Source organism: Callithrix jacchus, chromosome 10 (assembly GCF_049354715.1).
Source record: "Callithrix jacchus isolate 240 chromosome 10, calJac240_pri, whole genome shotgun sequence".
Lineage (NCBI taxonomy): Eukaryota > Metazoa > Chordata > Mammalia > Primates > Cebidae > Callithrix > Callithrix jacchus.
In genome coordinates, this window is record NC_133511.1 from 121,328,693 (window position 1) to 121,350,114 (window position 21,422).

The 21,422-nt window shown below is 55.7% G+C and overlaps 2 protein-coding genes across 9 annotated transcripts in view; one reads left to right on the top strand and one right to left on the bottom strand.

Moving 5' to 3' along the window:
• Nucleotides 1-380: 380 nt before the first annotated feature.
• The window catches only part of BAD (BCL2 associated agonist of cell death), a 31,016-nt gene continuing 9,974 nt past the window's right edge, over nt 381-21,422 (bottom strand). The window contains exons 1-4 of one of the 6 annotated variants that reach the window (XM_017978230.4): nt 16,376-16,804; nt 15,544-15,738; nt 1,723-1,913; nt 381-884 (exon numbers count right to left, since the gene is read on the bottom strand). In XM_017978230.4, the coding sequence (XP_017833719.1) occupies nt 759-884; nt 1,723-1,913; nt 15,544-15,730 (504 nt within the window). In that variant the 5' untranslated portion in view covers nt 15,731-15,738; nt 16,376-16,804 and the 3' untranslated portion in view covers nt 381-758. Of the gene's footprint in view, nt 885-1,722; nt 1,914-15,543; nt 15,739-15,974; nt 16,098-16,228; nt 16,805-21,422 lie in introns of those variants that run through there. The other 5 variants (XM_009008400.5, XM_009008402.5, XM_009008401.5 and 2 more) reach the window with 5 other exon arrangements.
• Nucleotides 16,185-20,759, top strand: GPR137 (G protein-coupled receptor 137). 3 transcript variants are annotated; one of them, XM_035263131.3, is made up of 8 exons: nt 16,185-16,763; nt 17,873-18,252; nt 18,336-18,385; nt 19,031-19,256; nt 19,370-19,519; nt 19,644-19,772; nt 19,901-20,019; nt 20,307-20,759. In XM_035263131.3, the coding sequence occupies exons 2-8, from the start codon at nt 17,896-17,898 to the stop codon at nt 20,464-20,466; spliced, it is 1,191 nt and encodes a 396-aa protein (XP_035119022.1). In that variant the 5' UTR covers nt 16,185-16,763; nt 17,873-17,895; the 3' UTR covers nt 20,467-20,759. The 3 variants fall into 3 exon arrangements, with proteins under 3 accessions (XP_035119022.1, XP_035119019.1, XP_035119021.1); XM_035263128.3 differs by lacking the exon at nt 16,185-16,763 and adding an exon at nt 17,228-17,751; XM_035263130.3 differs by lacking the exon at nt 16,185-16,763 and adding an exon at nt 17,228-17,605.

Consider the following 21,422-nt stretch of genomic DNA (forward strand, 5'->3'; position numbering starts at 1 on the left):
GCCGGGCACGGTGGCTCACGCCTATAATCCCAGCACTTTGGGAGGCCGAGGCGGGTGGATCACGAGGTCAAGATATCGAGACCATCCTGGTCAACATGGTGAAACTCGGTCTTTACTAAAAATGCAAAAATTAGCTGAGCGTGGTGGCGTTCGCCTGTAGTCCCAGCTACTTGGGAGGCTGAGGCAGGAGAATTGCCTGAAACCAGGAGGCGGAGGTTGCGGTGAGCGGAGATCGCGCCATTGCACTCCAGCCTGGGTAACAAGAGCGAAACTCCATCTCAAAAAAAAAAAAAAAGGGCAGCCTCTTTTGAAAGTATCCGTGAGAGCACTACCCCGGCCCGCGGAGCCCCCGTCGATGCACAGGGAAGCACAGAAGCCTCGGCGGCACAGACGCGGGCTTTATTAACATTTGGTAGCGAGCGCAGTCCGCAGGGCATCGCGAGGGCTCGGTCCCGGTGACGCAACGGTGAAGCCTGGGTCGTGACTTGGCTCAGGCGCCTGGAGGCAGCCCGGTGCCGAAGGGCGGGGCCGTGGAGCCACTTCCGGGGGCTACCGGCGGAAAACGCAAAACTTCCGATGGTACCAAGTTTTCCGCGGCTTCACACGCACCGGAAGGGAATCTGGGTCAGCCCGCCCTCCGAAAGAGACAGCGCGGATCCTCTTTTTGCATAAGGCCTGTAGGAAGCACTTCCGCCCATATCCAAGATGGCCGCTCAGGGCGATGGGAGTTGGTGGAGTGTCGGGATGTGGAGCGAAAGTCACTGGGAAGGAGCGGAGCCTCCCCTGCCCAAGTTCCTATCCCACCAGGACTGGATGACTCGCGTCCAGCTGGAGCTTTGCCGCATCTGCGTTGCTGTGCCCGCGCTCTTCGGGCGAGGAAGTCCCTTCCGGGTGTGGGGAGAAAAGGGTTACATGAGTTAGATTACCAGGGCGGCTCGAGCCATACCGTCCACTTCCGTGACCCCTCCTCTGAGATGGGGGGCGCAGATAATGAAGGCCACAACTTCCAGCAGGCTTCACGCTGGGTGGTCGGGGACGCTTGGGAGGACGCATGGGCCCTCAGGAATGGGAACTGGTTAGATCCCGGGAACTCCGTGCTGGGGACGGGAAGAGAGGATACCTAGGGCCCTAAATGGAAAGGCCAGAGCTGGAAACTTAGCACTCAGAAGATGGGACCGCGATTCAAGAATTAAAAGGCCGGGAGCGGTGGTGAGCGCCTGTAATCCTATCACTTTGGGAGGATGAGGCGGGAGGATTGAGGCCAGGAGTTCCAGGCTGCGGTGAGCCGTGAGTGCACCACTGCACTCCAGCCTGGGCGACAGAGCATCCAGGTGCCAGCCAGGAGCACAGATACCAGCATGCCTGGCCCTCCGAGAATGCGGGGAACCCAGGAGCTTTGGCCTGGAGTGGGATCTAGACTACAGATCCCAGCATGCCCTGGGACGGACACACACACACACCCGCATCCCCCCCACCCCCCACCCCCTTCACCAAGGTCGGGGAATCCTGCCTGCCCGGGGATTTGGAAGAGAAGAGCTAAGGGGTGGGGGTAAGATCCCGTGACTAGAGATCCCAGAATGCTCTGAAGCTAGGAAGGGACCGGACGGCGTTGGGGAGGGGTCGTGGGACCAGATCCGGGCGTGCCTTGGGACAAGGAAAGAACGGACCGGCGGGCGGCGTCCTGGGACTGCAGGTCCTGGCACGCTGGGGACCGGCGCTCACCTTAAAGGAGTCCACAAACTCATCACTCATCCTCCGGAGCTCGCGGCCATAGCGCTGTGCTGCCCAGAGGTTGGGGGGTGCCGAGCGCGAACGGCCCCGAAAGGGGCTGGGCTCCTCCTCCATCCCTTCGTCCTCCTCCGTCCCTGCGGGGTACGAGCTGTGGCGACTCCGGGTCTCCACAGCCCCAGCGCCTGCAGAGGGTCAGTGGGTAAAGGGCGACATTAATCTCAGCTCCTCTAAGCCCCTGGCCCTGCCTGAACCCTCCCCGCGTCAGCTCTGCAGGTGCACTCATGGGTCTGTCTTCCAGGGACACATCACAGCCCACCTCTCAGGGACCCAGGGCCGTTGTATGTAGATTGAGGGAAGCTCAGTGGCCTTTGGTGAAGATTCAGGTTAACTTCTCATTAATCCCATGAATCCTTACTAAGTGCCAGTAATGAATGAGGCCCGGTGCCCGGCACAAAATAAGGGATAAGAAATACTAGCTACTCCCGGGCGCGGTGGCTCATGCCTGTAATCCCAGCACTTGAGGGTGAGGCAGGCGGATTACTGAGGTCAAGAGTTTGAGACCAGCCTGACCAACATGGAGAAACCCTGTCTCTATTAAAAATAGAAATATTAGCCGGGTGTGATGGCGCATGCCTGTAATCCCAACCACTTGGGAGGCTGAGGCAGGAAAATCACTTGAACCCAGGAGGTGGAGGTTGAGGTGAGCCAAGATCACACCATTGCACTCCAGACTGGGCAACAAGAGGGAAACTCCATCTCAAAAAAAAAAAGAAAAAAGAAAAACTGGTTGCAAATATTAGAGCAGAACCTTCATGGGGTCTCCTGGCAACTCCTGGGTTGGTAAGCCATTTCAGCATGTCTATTTTATATCAGGGGAAGCCAATCCCTTGAACAGGAAAGTGTCCTGCCACAGCTGGCAGGACTGAACGCCAGCTCTGCAAGGGACCTGCAGAGGCCCCTGGAGAAGGACCTGTCTGTTGCATGTCCGCACCTCTCACAGCGCCTGCTCTGGAGACGATGTCTGGAACTGTCTGTCGATGTTTTTAGGTAATCACTGATGGAGCACTTATGTGTAGGCCAAGACATTCCCTCATTATCCTCCTAACAACCCTGGAGGTGAGCACTAATGTGCTTAGGTGAGGAGACAGAAGCTTAGAGAGTTAAGACTTGCCCAGTTTCTGTGAAGCTGTGGAGGCCTGATGCTGGAAGGTTCCAAAGGTTTGGCAGAATCCAGAGTCCAGTGATTATCAGCTGAGCTCTGTCTCTCTCCCCTTGTCTAGCCAGCCTTTGACTCTCTGAGCCTGTGTCCTCACCTTGATAAGGGGACAATCCTAGCCCTGAGTCCCAGTGGCTGTATCAAGGTTGGTCACATAAAAAATGTGAAAGTGCTTTGTGGCTGGGCAGGATACCACACGCCTGTAATCTCAGCACTTTGGGAGGCCAAGGCAGGCAGATTGCTTGAGTCCAGGAGTTCGAGATCAGCCTGGGCAACATTGCAAAACCCTGTCTCTATTAATTAAAAAAAAATAATAAAAGAAGGCCAAGTGGGTGGCACACCTGTAATCTCAGCATTTTGGGAGGCCGAGGTGCGTGGATCACCTGAGGCCAGGAGTTTGAGGCCTTGAACTCGGTGACACCCCGTGTCTACTAAAAATACAAATATTAGCCAGGTGTGGTAGTTCACACCTGTAGTCCCAGCTACTCAGGAGGCTGAAGCAGGAGAAATGCTTGAACCCAGGGGTGGAGTTTGCAGTGATGCAGAGTGAGACTCTGTCTCAAAATAATAATAATTATAATAAAGAAAGTGCTTTCTAGGCTGCAAGTACTCTATGGGTTATTATTCAGAGGTGTGCCTACTGTGGTCTGTTTGGGTGGTTTTTTTTTTTTTTTTGAGACGAAGTTTGACTCTTGTTGCCCAGGCTGGAGTGCAATGGCCCCGTCTCAGCTCACCACAACCTCCACCTCTCATGTTAAAGTGATTCTCCTGCCTCAGCCTCCTGAGTAGCTGGGATTACAGGCATGCGCCACCACACCTGGCTAATTTTGTATTCTTAGTGGATATTTGGTCAGGCTGGTCTGGAATTCCCAACCTCAGGTGATCTGCCAGCCTTGGCCTCCCAAAGTGCTGGGATTCCAGGCGTGAGCCTCCGCGCCCAGTCATGTGGTGGGTTTGAGCTGAGCTCTGTGTGCCATCTCCCAATTCCTGCCAATTCTACGCAGATGGATAAAGACCTACAACCAGTCCCTGGAGCAAATGCTCAGAGTGAGAAGCAGGTGGGGAACATGCTTGGTGTTTATGGCAAGGTTTATCTGTTAGGGAGGCTCTTTGGAGGAGGTAAATTCCAGGCCAGGAACTGAATGTCTCCTCCTCCCACAAAGGACCTGAGGCAGAGCCTGTGGGCCAGTGCAGGCTGCCAAGGGTTCCAGATAGGACACATAACTGAGACACATGACTAAAAGCAAGTAGGCACGGTGGCTCATGCCTATAATTCCAGCATTTTGGGAGGCAGAGGTAGGCGGATCACTTGAGACCAGAGTTCGAGGCCAGTCTGACCAACATGGCGTAACCCCATCTCTACTAAAAAATACAAAAAAAAGGCCAGGTTCGGTGGCTCACGCCTGTAATTCCAACTCTTTGGGAGGGAGAGGCGGGGGGATCCTACCTCAGCCTCCTGAGTGGTTGGGATTACAGGCATGCACCACCACACATGGCTAATTTTGTATTTTTAGTGGATATTGGTCAGGCTGGTCTGGAACTCCTGACCTAAGGTGATCTGCCAGCCTTGGCCTCCCAAAATGCTGGTCAAAGTTTGAGACCAGCCTGGCCAACATGATGAAACGCTGTCTCTACTAAAAGTACAAAAATTAGCTGAGTGTGGTAGCATGTGCCTATAGTCCCAGCTACTCAGGAGGCTGAGGCAGGAGAATCGATTAAACCCAGGAGGTGGAGGTTGCAGTGAGCTAAGATTGTGCTACTGCACTGCAGCCTGGCAACAGAGCAAGACTCTCAAAAAAAAAAAAAAAAAAAAAAAGCTGGGCATGGTGGCTGATGCTTGTAATCCCAGCACTTTGGGAGGTTGAGGCAGGCAGATCAGGAGGTCAAGAAATAGAGACCATCGTGGCCAACATGATGAAACCCAATCTCTACTAAAAATACAAAAATTAGCTCGGCGTGGTGGCATGCACCTGTAGTCCCAGCTACTCAGGAGGCTGAGGCAGGCAAATTGCTTGAACCTGAGAGGCAGAGGTTGCAGTGAGTCGAGATCGTGCCACTGCACTCTAGCCTGACGGCAGAGCAAGACTGCATCTCAAAAGAAAAAGCAAGTAAGGGAATGAGAGGACAGAATCTGGAAGGCCTAGCATAAGACAGGGTGCGCTAAGAGTGCCCAGCCATGCTGAGCATCACCGAAGCCGGGACCTGCCCCAGGTCAGGCGGGGATACAAGACCCTGGAGGAGTGAGGTGGTAGTAGGGACAGGCATACTAGGTCAAAAGTAAGGATTGCAGAAGAGAGCCGGGCGTGGCGGCTCATGCCTGTAATCCCAGCACTTTGAAGGATTGCAGATAGGGGCAGGAGAGCCAGGAACAGAAGGGCCCCGACAGAACAGGCCTGTCTGCAGAGTAATTTCCAGTTCTGTGGGTGGTGGCTGTGAGGCAGGGGTCAGCTAGGTGGGCCAGGCCTCGCCCACATTCCTGCTCTGACCTTGGGCCCATTCGCCAACCCTTTGGGGCCCCAGTGTTTTCTGTGAAATGGGGGCAGTTCCCCATCTGCCAGGATCGTCATGACAACAAATAAGAGCAGGAGAGCCACCTGCCTGCCCCTCACAGCCTGAGGCCTCTGTCCCAGTGAGGCGAACACCCAGCTCTCCCTGTTGTACAGACAGAGGCAGAGGTTAGGAACTTGCCTGCGGCCATGTGGCTGGCACAGCCTGCTTAGCCACCTAAGTATGCGGGAAAGGGCAGCTCTTCTCCACTAGCTCTGAGTGAGGCCACAGGACCACTGCGCCTGACGGATCCAAGGCCCCACAGGTGGAAGGTGAGTGACTTGCAGCCAGGCACCTGGCCTGGGTCCCGCCCCTTTCCCAGGGATCAGAACAAGACACTGACAAGGTGTGGTCAGAAGCTCTCCCTGTGCATTCATTCGATCCTTGTCACACCCTATCAGGGAGGTTCCTCATGGTTGCCATTTTAGAGGAAGAAACTAAGGCAGAGAGCATAAGTAACTTGCCCAAGGTCACAGAGCTAGTAGGCAGCAGAGCTGGGATCCTTGCCCAACCAGTGTGGCTGCAGGGGCTGTGTGTTTAGCTGTCATGCTGCAGGCTCCTTCCAGGTGTACCGTGGGCTCCCCTGGAGGCCTAGGCTGGGGAAGACCCCCTTGAGCCTTCTGCTAGGGCCAGTTCTGCCAGGATCCTGTCCTATGGGGTGGGAGTTTTTCACCAAATTCATGGACTTAACAATGCCAAGCCAGTTGTCATCAAGATGACACCTATTTATGCAAATTGAATTATATATAAAAATACAGCTGGGCATGGTGGGAGGCCAAGCACTTTGGGAGGCCAAGGCGGGTGGATCACCTGAGGTCAGGTTCAAGACCAGCCTGCTCAACATGGTGAAAGCCTGTCTGTACTAAAAATACAAAAAATTAGCCGGGCGTGGTGGTGGGCGCCTCCCAGCTACTTGGGAGGCTGAGGCAGGAAAATTGCTTGAACCCAGGAGGCAGAGGTTGCAGTGAGCTGAGATCCAGCCTGGGTGACAAGAGTGAAACACCATCTGTAATAATAATATGGGCCAGTTGGTGGTTCATGCCTGTAATTCCAGCACTTTGGGAGGCCAAGGTGGGTGGATCACTAGGTCAGGAGTTCAAGACCAGCCTGACCAAGATGGTGAAACCCCAACTCTACTAAAAATACAAAAAAATTAGCTGGGCATGGTGGTGGGCACCTGTAACCCCAGCTACTCGGGAGGCTGAGACAGAGAATTGCTTGAATACGGGAGTTGGAGGTTGCAGTGAGCCAAAATTGTGCTACTGCACTCCAGCCTGGGTGACAAAGTGAGACTCCATCTCCAAAAAAGTAAAATAATAAAAAATAATAATACATATATTTATTATTATGATTATTTTTAGAGGGAGTCTTGCTTTGTCATGCAGGCTGGAGTGCAGTGATGCAATCTCAACTCAATGCGACCTCTGCTCACCGGGTTCAAGTGATTCTCCTGCCTCAGCCTCCTGAGTAGCTGAGATTACAGGCACCCACCACTATGCCCAGCTAAATTTTGTATTTTAGTCAAGATGGGGTTTTGCCATGTTGGCCAGGCTGCCTCGAACTCCTGACCTCAAATGATCCACCCACCTCAGCCTCCCAAAGTGTTGGGACTACAGGCATGAGCCATAGCACTCAGCTGTATTATATTTATGGTTTTTTTTTTTTGAGAGGGAGTCTCACTCTGCCACCCAGGCTGGATTGCAGTGGCATGATCTTGGCTTACTGCAACCTTCACCTCCTGGGTTCAAGGGATTCTCCTGCCTCAGCCTCCCAATTAGCTGGGACTACAGGTGCATGCCAGCATGCCTAGCTAATTTTTTTGTATTTTTAGTATCGATAGGGTTTCAGGATGTTGGCCAGGATGGTCTTGATCTCCTGATCTCGTGATCAGCCCGCCTTGGCCACCCAAAGTGCTGGGATTACAGGAGTGAGCCACCATGCCCAGCTGGTATTTATATATATTTTTTAATAGAGATTGGGTCTCCCTGTGTCTCTCTCACCCTGACTGGAGTGCAGTGCTTCAATCTCGGCTCACTGCAGCCTAAAAATTCTGGGATCCAGTGATCCTCCCACCTTGGCCTCCCAAAGTGCTGGAATTACAGATTCGAGCCGCCTCCCCCAGCATAAATTGAATTTCTAAAAAGTGTCCTATTTACCTGGAAAAAAACCCTGTGAATTCCCTGGGGGAATGAGAGGGCTGGGGCAGGGCCTAGGCCAGCCTCTCCCTTCTCTGGGGAAGGAAAGGGGTGTGGTTCCTCCTTCGGTCTGAGCATGGGTGGGTGCCCAGGCCTGCCCACTCTTGGCGTCCGCCTAGAGAGCCTGGCCTGGAGCTGGGGTGTGGAAGTGGGGGTGGCGGCTGTGGCTAGAAGTGCCCCAGGCCCCAGCAAGGCACCTCCAGCTTTACATTCTCTGTGTGTTGGGCTTCTGAGTCAGTGGCTGGGGCGGACATCCCTGCTGATGCTTTCGAGAACATCCTTACACTGGGATTCTCAGATAAGGAAACAGAGGCACACTTAATTACAACACACTTGTATGCTTAGTGCACACTTAATTAAAACAGTGGTGTTCCAGACCGTTTGGAGTAGTGCAACTCTGCCATCAGGCAGGGCTGGGTTTGGGTCCTGCCCCTACCACATGCGGACCACACACAATCTGTGGCCGGGGGAGGCTGACGTCACAGTGGCCGGCCAGTGCTACCGCCCCACCCTGGGCAGACACTCACAGCCTGTCAGCCTCCGGCACCTGCAGGCCTCGGCCTTGATTACAGCCTTCCAGACAGAAGCCCCTCCAGGCTTGCAGAGAACATCCCCTACCTTGCTCAGAGCTGATGAAATCAGAAAGCACTCTAAAGTTGGCAAATGTTTCCCTTTCCTTTTTCTTTTTCTTTTTTTTTTTTTTGAGACAGAGTTTCGTTCTTATTACCCAGGCTGGAGTGCAATGGCGTGATCTCAGCTCACTGAAACCTCTGCCTCCTGGGTTCAAGCAATTCTCCTGCCTCAGCCTCCCAAGTAGCTGGGACTACAGGCCTGTGCCACCACGCCCAGCTAATTTTTGTATTTTTAGTAGAGACGGGGTTTCACCATGTTGACCAGGATGGTCTCGATCTCTTGACCTCATGATCCACCTGCCTCAGCCTCCAAAAGTGCTGGGATTACAGGCGTGAGCCACCGCAACAGGCCAATGTTTCCTTTTTCTTTTTACAAAACAGCGACAGGGTCTCTCTCTGTCACCCAGTCTGGAGTGCAGTGGCACAATCTCAGCTCCCTGCAGCCTCCAAATCCTAGCCTCAATTGATCCTCCCACCTCAGCCTCCTGAGTCACTTGGACTACAGGTACCACCCAGCTAATTTTTTAATTTAAAAAATTTTTAGCCAGGCACGGTTGCTCACGCCTGTGATCCCAGCACTTTGGGAGGCCGAGGAGGGTGGATCACGAGGTCAAGAGATTAAGACCATCCTGGTCAACATGGTGAAATCCTGTCTCTACTAAAAATACAAAAAATTAGCTGGGCATGGTGGCGCGTGCCTGTAATCCCAGCTACTCAGGAGGCTGAGGCAGAAGAATTGCCTGAACCCAGGAGGCGGAGGTTGTGGTGAGCCGAGGTTGTGCCATTGCACTCCAGTCTGGGTAACAAGAGCGAAACTCCGTCTCAAAAAACAAAATTTTAGAGACAGGGTCTTGCCATCTTGCCCAGGCTGGTCTGGAACTCCTGCCCTCAGGTGATCCTCCTGCCTCAGCCTCCCAAAGTGCTGAGATTACAAGTATGAGCCATTGAGGCCGGCTGGCAAATGTTTGTTCACTTTCTTTTCCCTTTCCCAAGTAGCTGAAAATGTTTTTTTCTTTCTTTTTTTCTGAGATGGAGTCTTGCTTCGTCACCCAGGCTGGAGTGCAGTGACGCAATCTTGGCTCACTGCAACCTCTGCCTCCCGGGTTGAAGTGATTCTCCTGCCTCAGCCTCCCGAGTAGCTGGGACTACAGGAGTCTGCCACTGTGCCTGGCTAAGTTTTGTATTTTTAGTAGAGATGGGGGTTTCACCATCTTGATCAGGCTTGTCTTGAACTCCTGACCTCATGATCCACCTGCCCCGGCCTTCCAAAGTGCTGGGATTACAGATGTGAGCCACCTCGCCCAGCCAAAATGTTTTCTATAAAGGGGGTTCACTGGGCCACATGGCCTCTGTGATAACCGCTCAGCTTTGTGACTAAAGCTTACAGGAAACCATAATCCATGTGTAAATGAATACACTGTACCTTGCTGTGTTCCACTAACACTTTAGGAACCCTGAAATCTGAATTTCACACAGTGTTCACATGTTACAAAATATTGTTCTTTGGATCTTTGTCCATGATTTAAAAATGTGGGCCCAATGTGGTGGCTCATGCCTGTAATCTCAACCCTTTGCGAGGCCAAGGCAAAAGGACTTGAGGCCAGGAGTTTGAGACCAGCCTGACCAACATAGTAAGACCCCTATCTCTACAAGACTCAAAATAAGAAATTGGCTGGGCATGGTGGCATACATCTGTAGTCCCAGCTACTTAGGAAGCTGAGGTGGGGGAGGGCTAGAGCCCGGAAGTTCAAGGCTTTATAAATATACAAAATATTAGCTGGGTGCAGTGGCTCACGCCTATAATCATAGCACTTCAGGAGGCCTAGACAGGAGGATCACCTGAGGTAAGGAGAGACCAGCCTGGGCAAGATGGTAAAACCCCATCTCTACTAAAAAGTACAAAAAAAATTAACCGAGTGTGGTGGCGGGTGGCTGTAATCCCAGCTACTCAGGAGGCCGAGGCAGGAAAATCACTTGAACCTGGGAAGTAGAGGTTTTGGTGAGCCAAGATCTCACCACTGCACTCCAGCCTGGGCAACAGAGCAAGACTCCATCTCCGAAAAAAAATTACACATTTTTGGCCCAGCGTGGTGGCTCACGCCTGTAATCCCAGCACTTTGGGAGGCCGAGGTGGGCAGATCACGAGGTCAAGAGATCGAGACCATCCTGGCCAATATGGTGAAACCCCATCTCTACTAAAAGTACAAAAAATTAGCCAGGCGTGGTGGTGCGTGCCTGTAGTCCCAGCTACTCGGGAGGCTGAGACAGGAGAATTGTTCGAAACTGGAAAACGGAAGTTGCAGTGAGCCAGGATCGTGCCACTGCACTCCAGCCTGGTGATAGACTGAGACTCTCTCAAAAAAAAAAAAAAATTACAGATTTATATGTATATATAATAAAAAAATCTGTACATAAGATAATAACAATGGCAGTAGTAGTAATAACGGCAGCAAACACTTAGCCGTCGTCTGAGCCAGGCACTGTTTCCAAGCACTTTTCCTGTATTACCTCATGAGGTCTTTGCTACATCCCTGTGAGGTGGGACTAGTTCTATTCCCATTTACACAGACGAGGAAACTCAGGGAGGTGGAGTTAATTAACCTGCTCAAGCTCAATCTGCTAGGAAGGGGCAGAGCTGCATCTGAACCCTGCAGTCTGGCCCAGGGGCTGGCACTGGGCTGCTTCTCTCTGCTCTCCACAGTCCACACCTGTTCAGACACTGAACTGTGTGAGCTGTCCACAGCACAGGGGGCTACAGACCCTGGCCTGGGGACAGCTTGGCCGGCCAGCAGGGGCTGGTGGCAGGGACTGTGAAGAGTGACCAAACCCAGTGTGAGTCCCTTTGCGCAGGTCGTGGGGACAGAGGCCCGGTGAGTGACTGTACCGAGGGTGAGTTGCTCTGCGCAGGCAGAGGGAGGCAGAGGCCCCGTGGCTCTGGCAGGGCACTGGCACTTGCTGACCGTTTTTGGGAAATCACTTGCTTGTGAAGCTTAAGAAGCCCAGCTCTGTCCTCACCTGGCAGCCGTCTTCTCCCCCAGCCCTCCTTCCTGTGCCTCTGCAGCTGGCGGTGGGGGCAGGTGCACTCCGCTTTGCTCCTTATTACCGCGCAGGCCCCTCCCAGGCCCGGCTCCGCGGTCAGGCGGAAAGCTACTCCCATCCTCTGCCACTCCTCGTCTCCTTTCTATACGTTGCTACTCCTTCTCCCATGATCTTGTCCCCCTCTCCCCTCAGACTCATTCCCAGGGGCATAACCTAGGCCTGGTCACCATCAAATAACTCCATCTCAAGCTTCCCACCAGCTGACCCGACCTGCGTGGGTCATGCCTTTGGGACCCCCAACTCCAGCGATGCTGCAGCTTCCCAGGGCCTGCTTTTCTCCCTGAAGCTGAGCCAGCTTGCACCCCACACCCACCCTGCCTTCCTTTGCACACACCTGAAGCCCCTACCCCTAACTGGGCTGAGACAAGCACAACTCTGGTTTACTTCTACTCCCTGCCAGCTCCCACCAGCACCCTGCTGGAAATCCCACCAGATGCTTAAAAGCCACCTCTAGCCCACCCTCTAGGGTGGCCTCCAGATCCTCCCCACCCTTCAGTGTTTTTTCTCCCTTGAACAACTTCATCCTACTGAGTGCTCCAGCCAGATTCCTTGGTGTTGGCTGGGCACTGTGGCTTGTGCCTGTAATCCCAGCACTTTGGGAGGCCAAGGTGTGAGGATCACTTGGGGCCAGGAATTCAAGACCAGCCTGGCCACCATAGCAAAAGCTTGTCTCTAAAAGTAGTAATTATTTATTTATTCATTCGTTTTTTGAAACAGTGTCTTGCTCTGTTGCCCAGGCTAGAGTGCAATGGTGTGATCTCAGCTCACTGCAACCTCTGTCTCTGGGGCTCAAGCAATGATCATGCCTCAGCCTCCCGAGTAGCTAGGATGACAGGTTGGAACCACCAAGCCTGGCTAATTTTTGTATTTTTTTTTAATAGAGATGGGGGTTTCACCATGTTGGGCAGGCTGGTCTTGAACTCCTGACCTCAGGTGACCCGCTGCCTTGGCCTCCCAAAGTGCTGGGATTACAGGCCTGACCCACTATGCCCAGCCTTATTTTTTGTTTTTTTGAGATGGAATCTCACTCTGCCGCCCAGGCTTGAGTGTAGCAACATGATTTCAGCTCACTGCAACCTCTACCACCTGGGTTTAAGTGATTCTCCTGCCTCAGCTTCCCAAATAGCTGGGATTACAGGCACGTGACACCACATTGGCTAATTTGTGTATCTGTAGTACAGACAGAATTTCACCATGTTGGCCAGGCTGCTCTCAAACTCCTGACCTCAAGTGATCTGCCTGCCTCGGCCTCCGGATGTGCCAGGATTATAGGCATGAGCCACTACATCCAGCCAATCATCCTTTTTTTTTGCGACGGAGTCTTGCTCTGTTGCCCAGGCTGGAGTGCAGTGGTGCAATCTGGACTCACTGCAACCTCCACCTCCCGGGTTCAAGTGATTCCCCTGCGCCAACCTCATAAGTAGCTGGGATTACAGGTGCATGCCACCACAGCAAGATAATTTCTGTATTTTTAGTAGATAGGGGTTTCACCATGTTGGTCAGGCTGGTTTTGAACTCCTGACCTCATGATCTGCCCACCTCAGCCTTCCAAAGTGCTGGGATTACAGGCATGAGCCATTGCACCCAGCCAATAATAATTTTTAAAAAATTCCTTGGCATCATCCTGGCTCCTCTCTTTCCCTCACACCCCACATCCAGTCCATCAGCAGATCCTGCCAGCTCTGCTTTAAAAATAAATCCAGAGGCCAGCTACTTCTCACCACCTCCCTGGTGACTCTCTGAACGTCTAAATCAGACCATGCTGCCTCTGCCCAAAGCCTTTCCAGGTTTTCACTCAAAGGCAAAGCCAGAGTCCTTACAATGACCTTCAACTTCAGGTCTCCAAGTGTCCTTTCCTAAACACCCTCCCCTAGGCCCACCCTAGCTGGGAGTAGGTGTTGCCCTCAGGGCCTTAGTATCTGCCCTTCCCTCTGCCTGGAACACTCCCCACATCCCTGTGGTCTTGGCTCCGGCGTTGCCTCTCAGCAAGGTGAGCGCTGGCTGCCCGCTCTGCTACCATCACTCCCCAAGCCCCTGTGACTCCAGATTCTCTCTTTTCCACGCTGCCCCCACACAAATCTGCTCACGAATGACAGGATGCACTTTTGTGCCCCTCCTCTCCACCTCAACAGAATATAAGCTCCACAAGGGCAAGGATTCCTGACGCCTGGGTTCACTGAGGTCCCCCTTAGCCACCGGAACAGCCTGTGTCACACGGAGAACAACGATTGTATGGAGCGAGTAAATGTGGAGTGTGTGGGGACAGAGAATGGGGGAGTTTGTGAGCAGGAGAGCAGCCCAGTGCAAGCTCAGGAAGCTAAAGAAAGCTGTGGAGGCTGGACATGTAGCTCATGCCAGTCATCCCAACACCCTGGGAGGCCGAGGTGAGAGGATCACTTGGGCCCAGGAATTCGAGACCAGGCTGGGCAACAAAGCAAGACCCCACCTCTACAAAAAATACAAAATTAGCTAGGTGTGGTGGCATGCACCTGTGGTCCCAGCTATTTCTGGAGGCTAAGGCAGGAGGATTGTTTGAGTCCAGGAGTTTGAGACCTGCTTGGGAAAGAGACCCCATCCCTGCCCTCGTCTCTAATGAAAAAGCGAAAAATGCCAAGGGTGGTAGCTCATGAGTGTAATCCCAGCACTTCGGGAGGCTAAATCGGGGTCGGATCAAGACCATACCCACTAACAGGGTGAAACCCTGTCTCTACTAAAAATACACAAAATTAGCCAGGCGTGGTGGCTTGCACCTGAAGTCCTAGCTAACTCCTAGCTTGCACCTGGAGGCCTAGCACTCCAGCCTGGGCAAGAGAGTGAGAGTTCATCTTTAAAAAGAAAAAGAAAAAGTGAAAAATAATTTAACTGGGTGTGGTCCACACACCTGTATTCCCAGTTACTTGGGAAGTTGGGGTAGGAGGATCACTTAAGCCCAGAAGTTCCAGGCTGCAGTGAGCTGAGATTGCACCTCTGTACTCCCTCCCGGATGACAGAGTGAGACCCTGTCTCAAAAAAAAAAAAAGAAAAGAGAAAAAAAGCAAGTTATAGGGTCCAATCTGAGGAAGGGAGTGAGTGTGTGTGGTAAGAGAGGGAGAGGGAGGAGGCCTCTTAAGCCTTCTTAATCCTGAAAATGGGGAGGAGGTCGTTTAAGCTTCAGTGCAATAGTGACCTGACCTAGTTTTCTATTTTTAGAGATGGGGTCTGGCTGAATTGCCCAGGCTGGTCTTGAATCCCTGGGCTCAAGCCAGCCTCCTGAGTAGCTGGGACTACAGACATGTGCCACCCCACCCGGATTGACCTAGTTTCTTTGTTCCGAAATTATCTGTTGTTGTTCCAGGCCAGTGCTGGGCACAAGGTAGTGGAGCCTATTGAGAAATGGCCGTGACCCCCAGTGTTCATTCATCCTTCCATCTTGCAGCTTGTGCTCCCCACCACACATAGCCCCGCTGTCTGGGAGGACTGTCTGCCCCTTGAGGTCACCTGCTCCTGGCAATTGTACCAGGACAGCCTTGCTGTGGGTGCGAGCCACAGGACAAGACAACACACCCGGGAGCTGGAAGGCCCAATCCCAGGGAAAGCACATAGCCTGGGGCAGGGCACCAAGGAGCCTTCCAGCCCCACCTCCTAAGGAAGGAAACCCCAGGCAAGTGTAACCTTAGGCAAGTCACTTTTCCTTTTTGCATCACTGCCTGCCTGTCACTGATTTCTATCCTGGCCCCACACTAATAGCTACCCATTATATATATATGTATGTATTTTAAGAGATGGAGTCTCCCTATGTCACCCAGGCTCACCTTGAACTTCTGGGCTCAAGCGATCCTCCTGCCTTGGCCTCCCCACGTGCTGGGATTACAGGTGTGAGCCACCAGGCCCAGCAGCTGCCATTTTGCCACTTTAATGTGCACCAGCTCTGTAATCAAGTGAATCCTATATGTTCCTGCTAATTAACCCAACAGTCCTACAATGGTGGTGATTAATTGCTCTGTTTTACAAAAGAGGAAACTGAGGCTCTGAGAGGTTGGGGACTGCCCCGAAGCCTTCAGTGCGTGTGGATGCAGCTGGGATGCAGGGAGCCAATGGGCTGGAAGTGAGGCGACCCAGCAGGTGGAGGCGGAGGGGAACTCACCTCCATGGTGGCTGCTGCTGGTTGACTGTCCCTGCTGGTGACTGGCGTCCCCCGGGAGGCCTGGGGCCTGGCGTCGATGCTTGCCAGAGCCTGGGGGCCTGTCCCCTGCGGTGCTGGGGCTCAGGCCCCTCTCTGCAGAGCTGGAGTCTTCCTGCTCACTCGGCTCAAACTCTGGGATCTGGAACATGCTCTGGGCTGTGAGGACAAGATGTTAGGTAGTCAAGGCACAGCTGGGGCCAACGGTGGTCCTGGAAGGCAGAGGCAGGTGCCCCTGGCTCCCTCTCCCACCCTGGCGCCCCGAAGCCCGCCAGGCCTCCCGGGCCCTCATCTGTCTGCTGGGTCTGGCCTGGCAGGGAGCTGAGGCTGTCGGCTCAGGACCTCAGTCTCCCGTCAGAACCCTGGTGGACCCAGGCCCCTACCCAGGGGCCTACCCAGGTCCCGCCCCGCCCGTGGTGACGGCGGACAGGTCTCACCCCAAGCCCGATCTCGAGGCCCCTGACCCGGGCCTGCCGCCTCCCTCCTGCAACCGGGCTCCCGGCCCTAGTTGCCTGGGCAACGGGAACTGTCAGCGACCTGCCCCAATCACCTCTCGCAACGTCACTCGGGTAGGTCCAGAGGCGGGGTCAACCCGGCCCGGCCCCGCCCCCCCTCGTCCCGACCTCCTAGCCCACCGCCTTTTTCCTACCTCCCGCGGCCCGGGTTCTCACATCCCTACTGCCTCACACCTTGGATGTGTGTAGGAGCAGGAGAGGGATTCTCTGGGGTCCCCATTTGGAACCTGGAGACCTGCTTCTGCAGACAAGTCCTTCAGCCCCTCTGGGCCTTAGTTTACCTCCAGTGAAGAGGGGATGGTGACAGCTCTCCCGGGAGCCAGTGAAAACTTTGTGAAAGGAGTGATTACTACGGGCGAAGGCGCTCGGCACAGCCGCAACTGAAGCTCAGCCGTCGGATGCGATTATTGTTGCTATTGTTACTGCTTCGCCTGGACTGGGTGACCCGGTCGGAAAGTCCCGTTCCCCGCTCCTCCTCCCAGGCGTGGAAGCTTCGCGCCGCCCGCCTCGGGGGACACCTCCCGCGCCATCTCGGGGGCACTGGAGATAAGGGAGGGAACCTCCTCCCTGGCTGGGATGGCTGCCCGGGCGCGGGAGGAGGGCCGGGGACCCAGTGAGGGTGGACCGTAGGGCCCGCGGGGGCTTCGCGCCTGGCAGGCGGCAGGCCAGGTGAGCGGGGCCGCGGGCGCGCCAGGACGGGGGGCGGGCCCGCGCGGGGGATTCGGGGCTCCGCGGGTTCAGACCCGGGGGCGGGGCCCGGAAGCCATCTTGGCTATGGGCGGAAGTTTTCTTTAGAGACCGAGGGTCGGGGATTCGTTGTCCCCGGCCGGGAGGCAAGACCCCAATTTGGGGATGGGGGAGAGAAGCGTGGGAACTGGCGGCCCCCCGAACTAGTAAAGGCTGGCGGCCCGGGGCGCGGCCTACCCGGGGGTCCCCTGTGTGCGGCACAGTCCCCCGCAACTCGGCCGCCCGCCTGCCGCCTCCTGTAACCCCGGGCGCCCGCCAGCGGCGCAGCTCGTGCCAATTCTCGAACGGCTCCACGCCGGGTGCGGCGCTAGACTGCGGAGCCAGCCCGGCCCCTGCGCAATTTGCGTAGCGAACGGCGCCCGCGCAGGCGCAGGAGGGGGCGGAGCAGCGGGAGCCGGGGAGCCGGAGCCCCGGGTCCCCACGATCTGAGCCGGCTCTCCCAGCAGCGGCCTGAGGACCTGGCATCCGCCTCCTCCCGCCCCTTGACGCTGGAGAGTGGACGCGGTGGAGGGGTGGGGCGGGGGCAGCCTCCGAGAATTCCGAGGACAGAAGGCAGAGGCTCTCCCCATCCGCATTATTGGAGGAGAGAGCCTCCCCCAACTTGGGGAGGGGGAGAGCGGGGCATTGGGCGCCCCCGATAGCGGCCGCTGCCCTGGGCCAACGGGCATCGGCCGGCTCTCCCCCTCCAGCCAGGACGACACGAGCGATTCAGGCCAGGGACTCCTTTCCTTGGGCCTCTGCTTCCCTCCATCACTGGCTCTGGGGTAGGCCCAGGGAGGAGACACCACCAACCCTCAACCGATCTGCCCTGGAGAGAAGAAACTGCCCTTCCATGCCCCTGAGTGAGGGGCCTGGGGCCCAGGCTGCCCATGTTCCCCAAGGGCAGGGGTCTCTCTGTTGAGGAGGAGAGGTCTGTCAGCCACAACTTCTTTCCTCCTGAGCGCCCCATCTCCCTCTCTGCACCCTGCAATTCCCACCCCTCCGTATTTATTTCCTTGGCCCCGCCGACAGCCCCTCCTTCTCTGTCTCAGGGATTCAGGCCTCCCTCCCTGACATGGAGAGTAACCTGTCTGGCCTGGTGCCTGCTGCCGGGCTGGTGCCTGCGCTGCCACCTGCTGTGACCCTGGGGCTGACAGCCGCCTACACCACCCTGTATGCCCTGCTCTTCTTCTCCGTCTATGCCCAGCTCTGGCTGGTGCTCCTGTATGGGCACAAGCGTCTCAGCTATCAGACGGTGTTCCTGGCCCTCTGTCTGCTCTGGGCTGCCTTGCGTACCACCCTCTTCTCCTTCTACTTCCGAGATACTCCCCGAGCCAACCGCCTGGGGCCCTTGCCCTTTTGGCTTCTCTACTGCTGCCCTGTCTGCCTGCAGTTCTTCACCCTGACGCTTATGAACCTCTACTTTGCCCAGGTAACCAACTGTGATCCTGGGTGGGGGGTGGGCGGTGGCAAGCCTCAAGGACCAACAGGAGTGAAGGGCATCTCTGCTCGTAGGTGGTGTTCAAGGCCAAGGCAAAGCGTCGGCCAGAGATGAGCCGAGGCTTGTAAGTACTGGGGACACTGGTGGGCCCAGCCTCCAGGTCAGGGGCAGGGGACAGTCCCATATAGATCCCTTCCCGCCTCTCAGGGCTGAGACGAGGGGAACCCAGGGAATGTCTGTGGAAGAGCCTGGCACAGATGGCTCAGCAGAGGCGTTGCAGATAGATCTGCAAGGCACAAGAATGGGAATGGGCGTGGTAGTGCGGGAGAGGGTCCCGGTGTCATCCGTCGCGGAGGGTGAGCTGGAGGCTCCAGCCATGGAAGAACCAAAGCCATATGCACTCCTGGGTGACCTTGGGCCCCAATGCACCCGTCATTTATCCAGTGTCTTATGGTTTATAAAGAGCTTTTCCAGCCATCTTTCATTTGTACAATTTCCCTGAGTTATCCTCCCTCGAGAGATGAAGAAACTGAGGCCCAGCCAGGTAAGGCAGCAGGATCAAGGTCGCAGAGCTGGGGCTCAGACCGAGACTTCTGTCTCCAGTTAGTACACCGTCTGACCTCTTTGGGCCTCAGTTTCCCCATCTGTAAGAGTGGAGGAACAGGACTCAGACCTGATGCTCTGAGTGCGGTGGACATTGGGGTTTCCTGCAGGAGGTGGGGCAGGTGGTGAGTGCCGTGGGTCGGGGCTGACTGTGCTGTGGCTGCAGGCTGGCCGTCCGAGGGGCCTTTGTGGGGGCCTCGCTGCTCTTTCTGCTGGTGAACGTGCTGTGTGCTGTGCTCTCCCACCGGCGCCGGGCACAGCCCTGGGCCCTGCTGCTTGTCCGAGTCCTGGTGAGCGACTCCCTGTTCGTCATCTGTGCGCTGTCTCTTGCTGCCTGCCTCTGCCTTGTCGCCAGGCGGGCCCCCTCCACTAGCATCTATCTGGAGGCCAAGGTAGGGCCACAGCACTGATGCCCAGGTGTACTTTGGGGTCTCTGGGTTCATAGGGTATAGAGGAAGCTGGGAGCCTTCTCTCCCTGAGAGTCCTCTGTTGTTACCTGTGCCAGGGGACCAGTGTGTGCCAGGCGGCCGCCATGGGTGGTGCCATGGTCCTGCTCTATGCCAGCCGGGCCTGCTACAACCTGACAGCACTGGCCTTGGCCCCCCAGAGCCGTCTGGACACCTTCGATTACGACTGGTACAATGTGTCTGATCAGGTGGGCATACGCAGTCGGCTGCCTCCTTAGTAGCTGTGGGACCTTGTCCCCAGCTGGCCTGGGCCCTGTCCCACTGCCCCTTTGGCGTGACTGCAGACTGGCACAAGCCCCTGCCTTCCCACAGGCGGACCTGGTGAATGACCTGGGGAACAAAGGCTACCTAGTGTTTGGCCTCATCCTCTTCGTGTGGGAGTTGCTGCCAACCACCCTGCTGGTGGGCTTCTTCCGGGTGCACCGGCCCCCACAGGACCTGGTAAGGGTCTGCACCCTCCTCTGCGGGGCTGGTGGAGAGGGGCAGATGCTGGGAATCCTGGGGTTGGGGCCTGGGGACAGGTGAGGCCAGTGCGGGACAGGAGTAAGTATTGATGCTTCCTCCCCCAGAGCACCAGCCACATCCTCAACGGGCAGGTCTTTGCCTCCCGGTCCTACTTCTTCGACCGGGCTGGGCACTGTGAGGACGAGGGCTGCTCCTGGGAACACAGCCGGGGTGAGAGCACCAGGTAGGAGCCCTGGCACCACCTCAGCACCCCTGGACCCCCGCCTGGCTCCATTGAGCTACGGGGGACCGAGAGAGCCCTGCCATGGCCTCTGCGTCCCCATCTGTACTAGGTGAGGTCCCCTTGGTTTCTGTTGCTAAAGCCTCCACCCCTTGCCTAGAGGTGCACTTCAGCCTGAGCCCCGAAGGTGTAGGTCACAGGGGTTGTGTTCTGAGCCTCTCTTCCTCCTGCAGCTCTTGTGACTGGCCCTGGTCACTGTCCTGAGACTGACCCTGTTTCTCTGCCTGCAGCATGTCGGGCAGCCTAGGCTCTGGGAGCTGGTATGGCACCATCGGGCGTGAGCCAGGCTGGTATGGGGGCAGCCAGACGAAGACCACTCCTCTGCTCTTCTCCCAGGTTCCAGGACCAGGCGGCCACCACCACAGTCTCTACTCCACCCCACAGACGTGATCCCCCTCTCTCTCCCCACAGAATACCCAGGCCCCAGTCCCCCTCACCCTAGGCCCCTGTGCCAAGTTCATCTGCCACTTCTTGCCCAGGAACCTGGGGGTCGTGACTGCCCCCTCCTCTGGCCGGCTCCTTGCTGCTCCTGTCATAGTGAGCTTGTGCCATCCCCCTAGGATGGGGGCGTGGCCCTGGCTGCCAGATGCCCACAGCGCCCTGGCATGACCTGCCGCCCCTTCTACACCGGAGCCAGCTGCCTTTCCTGTGCCTGCCACTCAATAAACAGTGTCTCCACCCCACGGTTGTGCACCTGTCTGTCATCTGCCATGTGCCCCATCACTTTTGCCTGTTTGGCCTAAGGCTGAGCAGACACTGGCCCTTGCAGTGGGCTGCTAGGCTGGTCAGGGGCCACTTACCCCATCAAGGCTGGTGGGCTGGGAGAGGAGGGGCCTGCAGTTTGCAGGGGAAGGAGACCACACAGGCCTCCGTTCTCAAAGCTCTCCTGGCCCAGAATTGCCCCACTCACTCCAGATCCTTCTTCACTTAAGCAGTTCCTACCTTTTCCTCAAGACCTGTGTCAACTGTCACCTCCTTTAAGAAGCCTTCTGTCTCCTGGTCAGGGGCCTCGGGCCCTCTGCTGGGCCCCACAGCCCCACATTACTGTGGTTATATGGCTATTGAGGTTTTTGTTTTTGAGATAGGGTCTTACTCTGCCACCCAGGCTGGAGTGCAGTGGCACAATCATGGCCCACTGCAGCCTCAACCTCCTGGGCTCAAGCAGTCCTGCCTCAGCCTCCTGAGTAGCTGAGACCACAGGCTCATCCCACCATGCCTGACTAATTTTGTTTTTTTATTTTTAATTTTAGAGGTGGGGTTTCACCATGTTGCCCAGGCTGGTCTTGAACTCCTGGGTTCAAGCAGTCCACCCACCTCAGCCTCCCAAACTGCTGGGATTACAGGCA

Excerpts from the sequence above, each read along its gene's own strand:
- GPR137 (XM_035263131.3), top strand. The coding sequence starts at position 17,896 with ATGGAGAGTAACCTGTCTGGCCTGGTGCCTGCTGCCGGGCTGGTGCCT. Across the intron at positions 18,253-18,335 it reads TGAACCTCTACTTTGCCCAG|GTGGTGTTCAAGGCCAAGGC; the intron begins GTAACCAACTGT and ends CTCTGCTCGTAG. Across the intron at positions 20,020-20,306 it reads AGCCGGGGTGAGAGCACCAG|CATGTCGGGCAGCCTAGGCT; the intron begins GTAGGAGCCCTG and ends CTCTGCCTGCAG.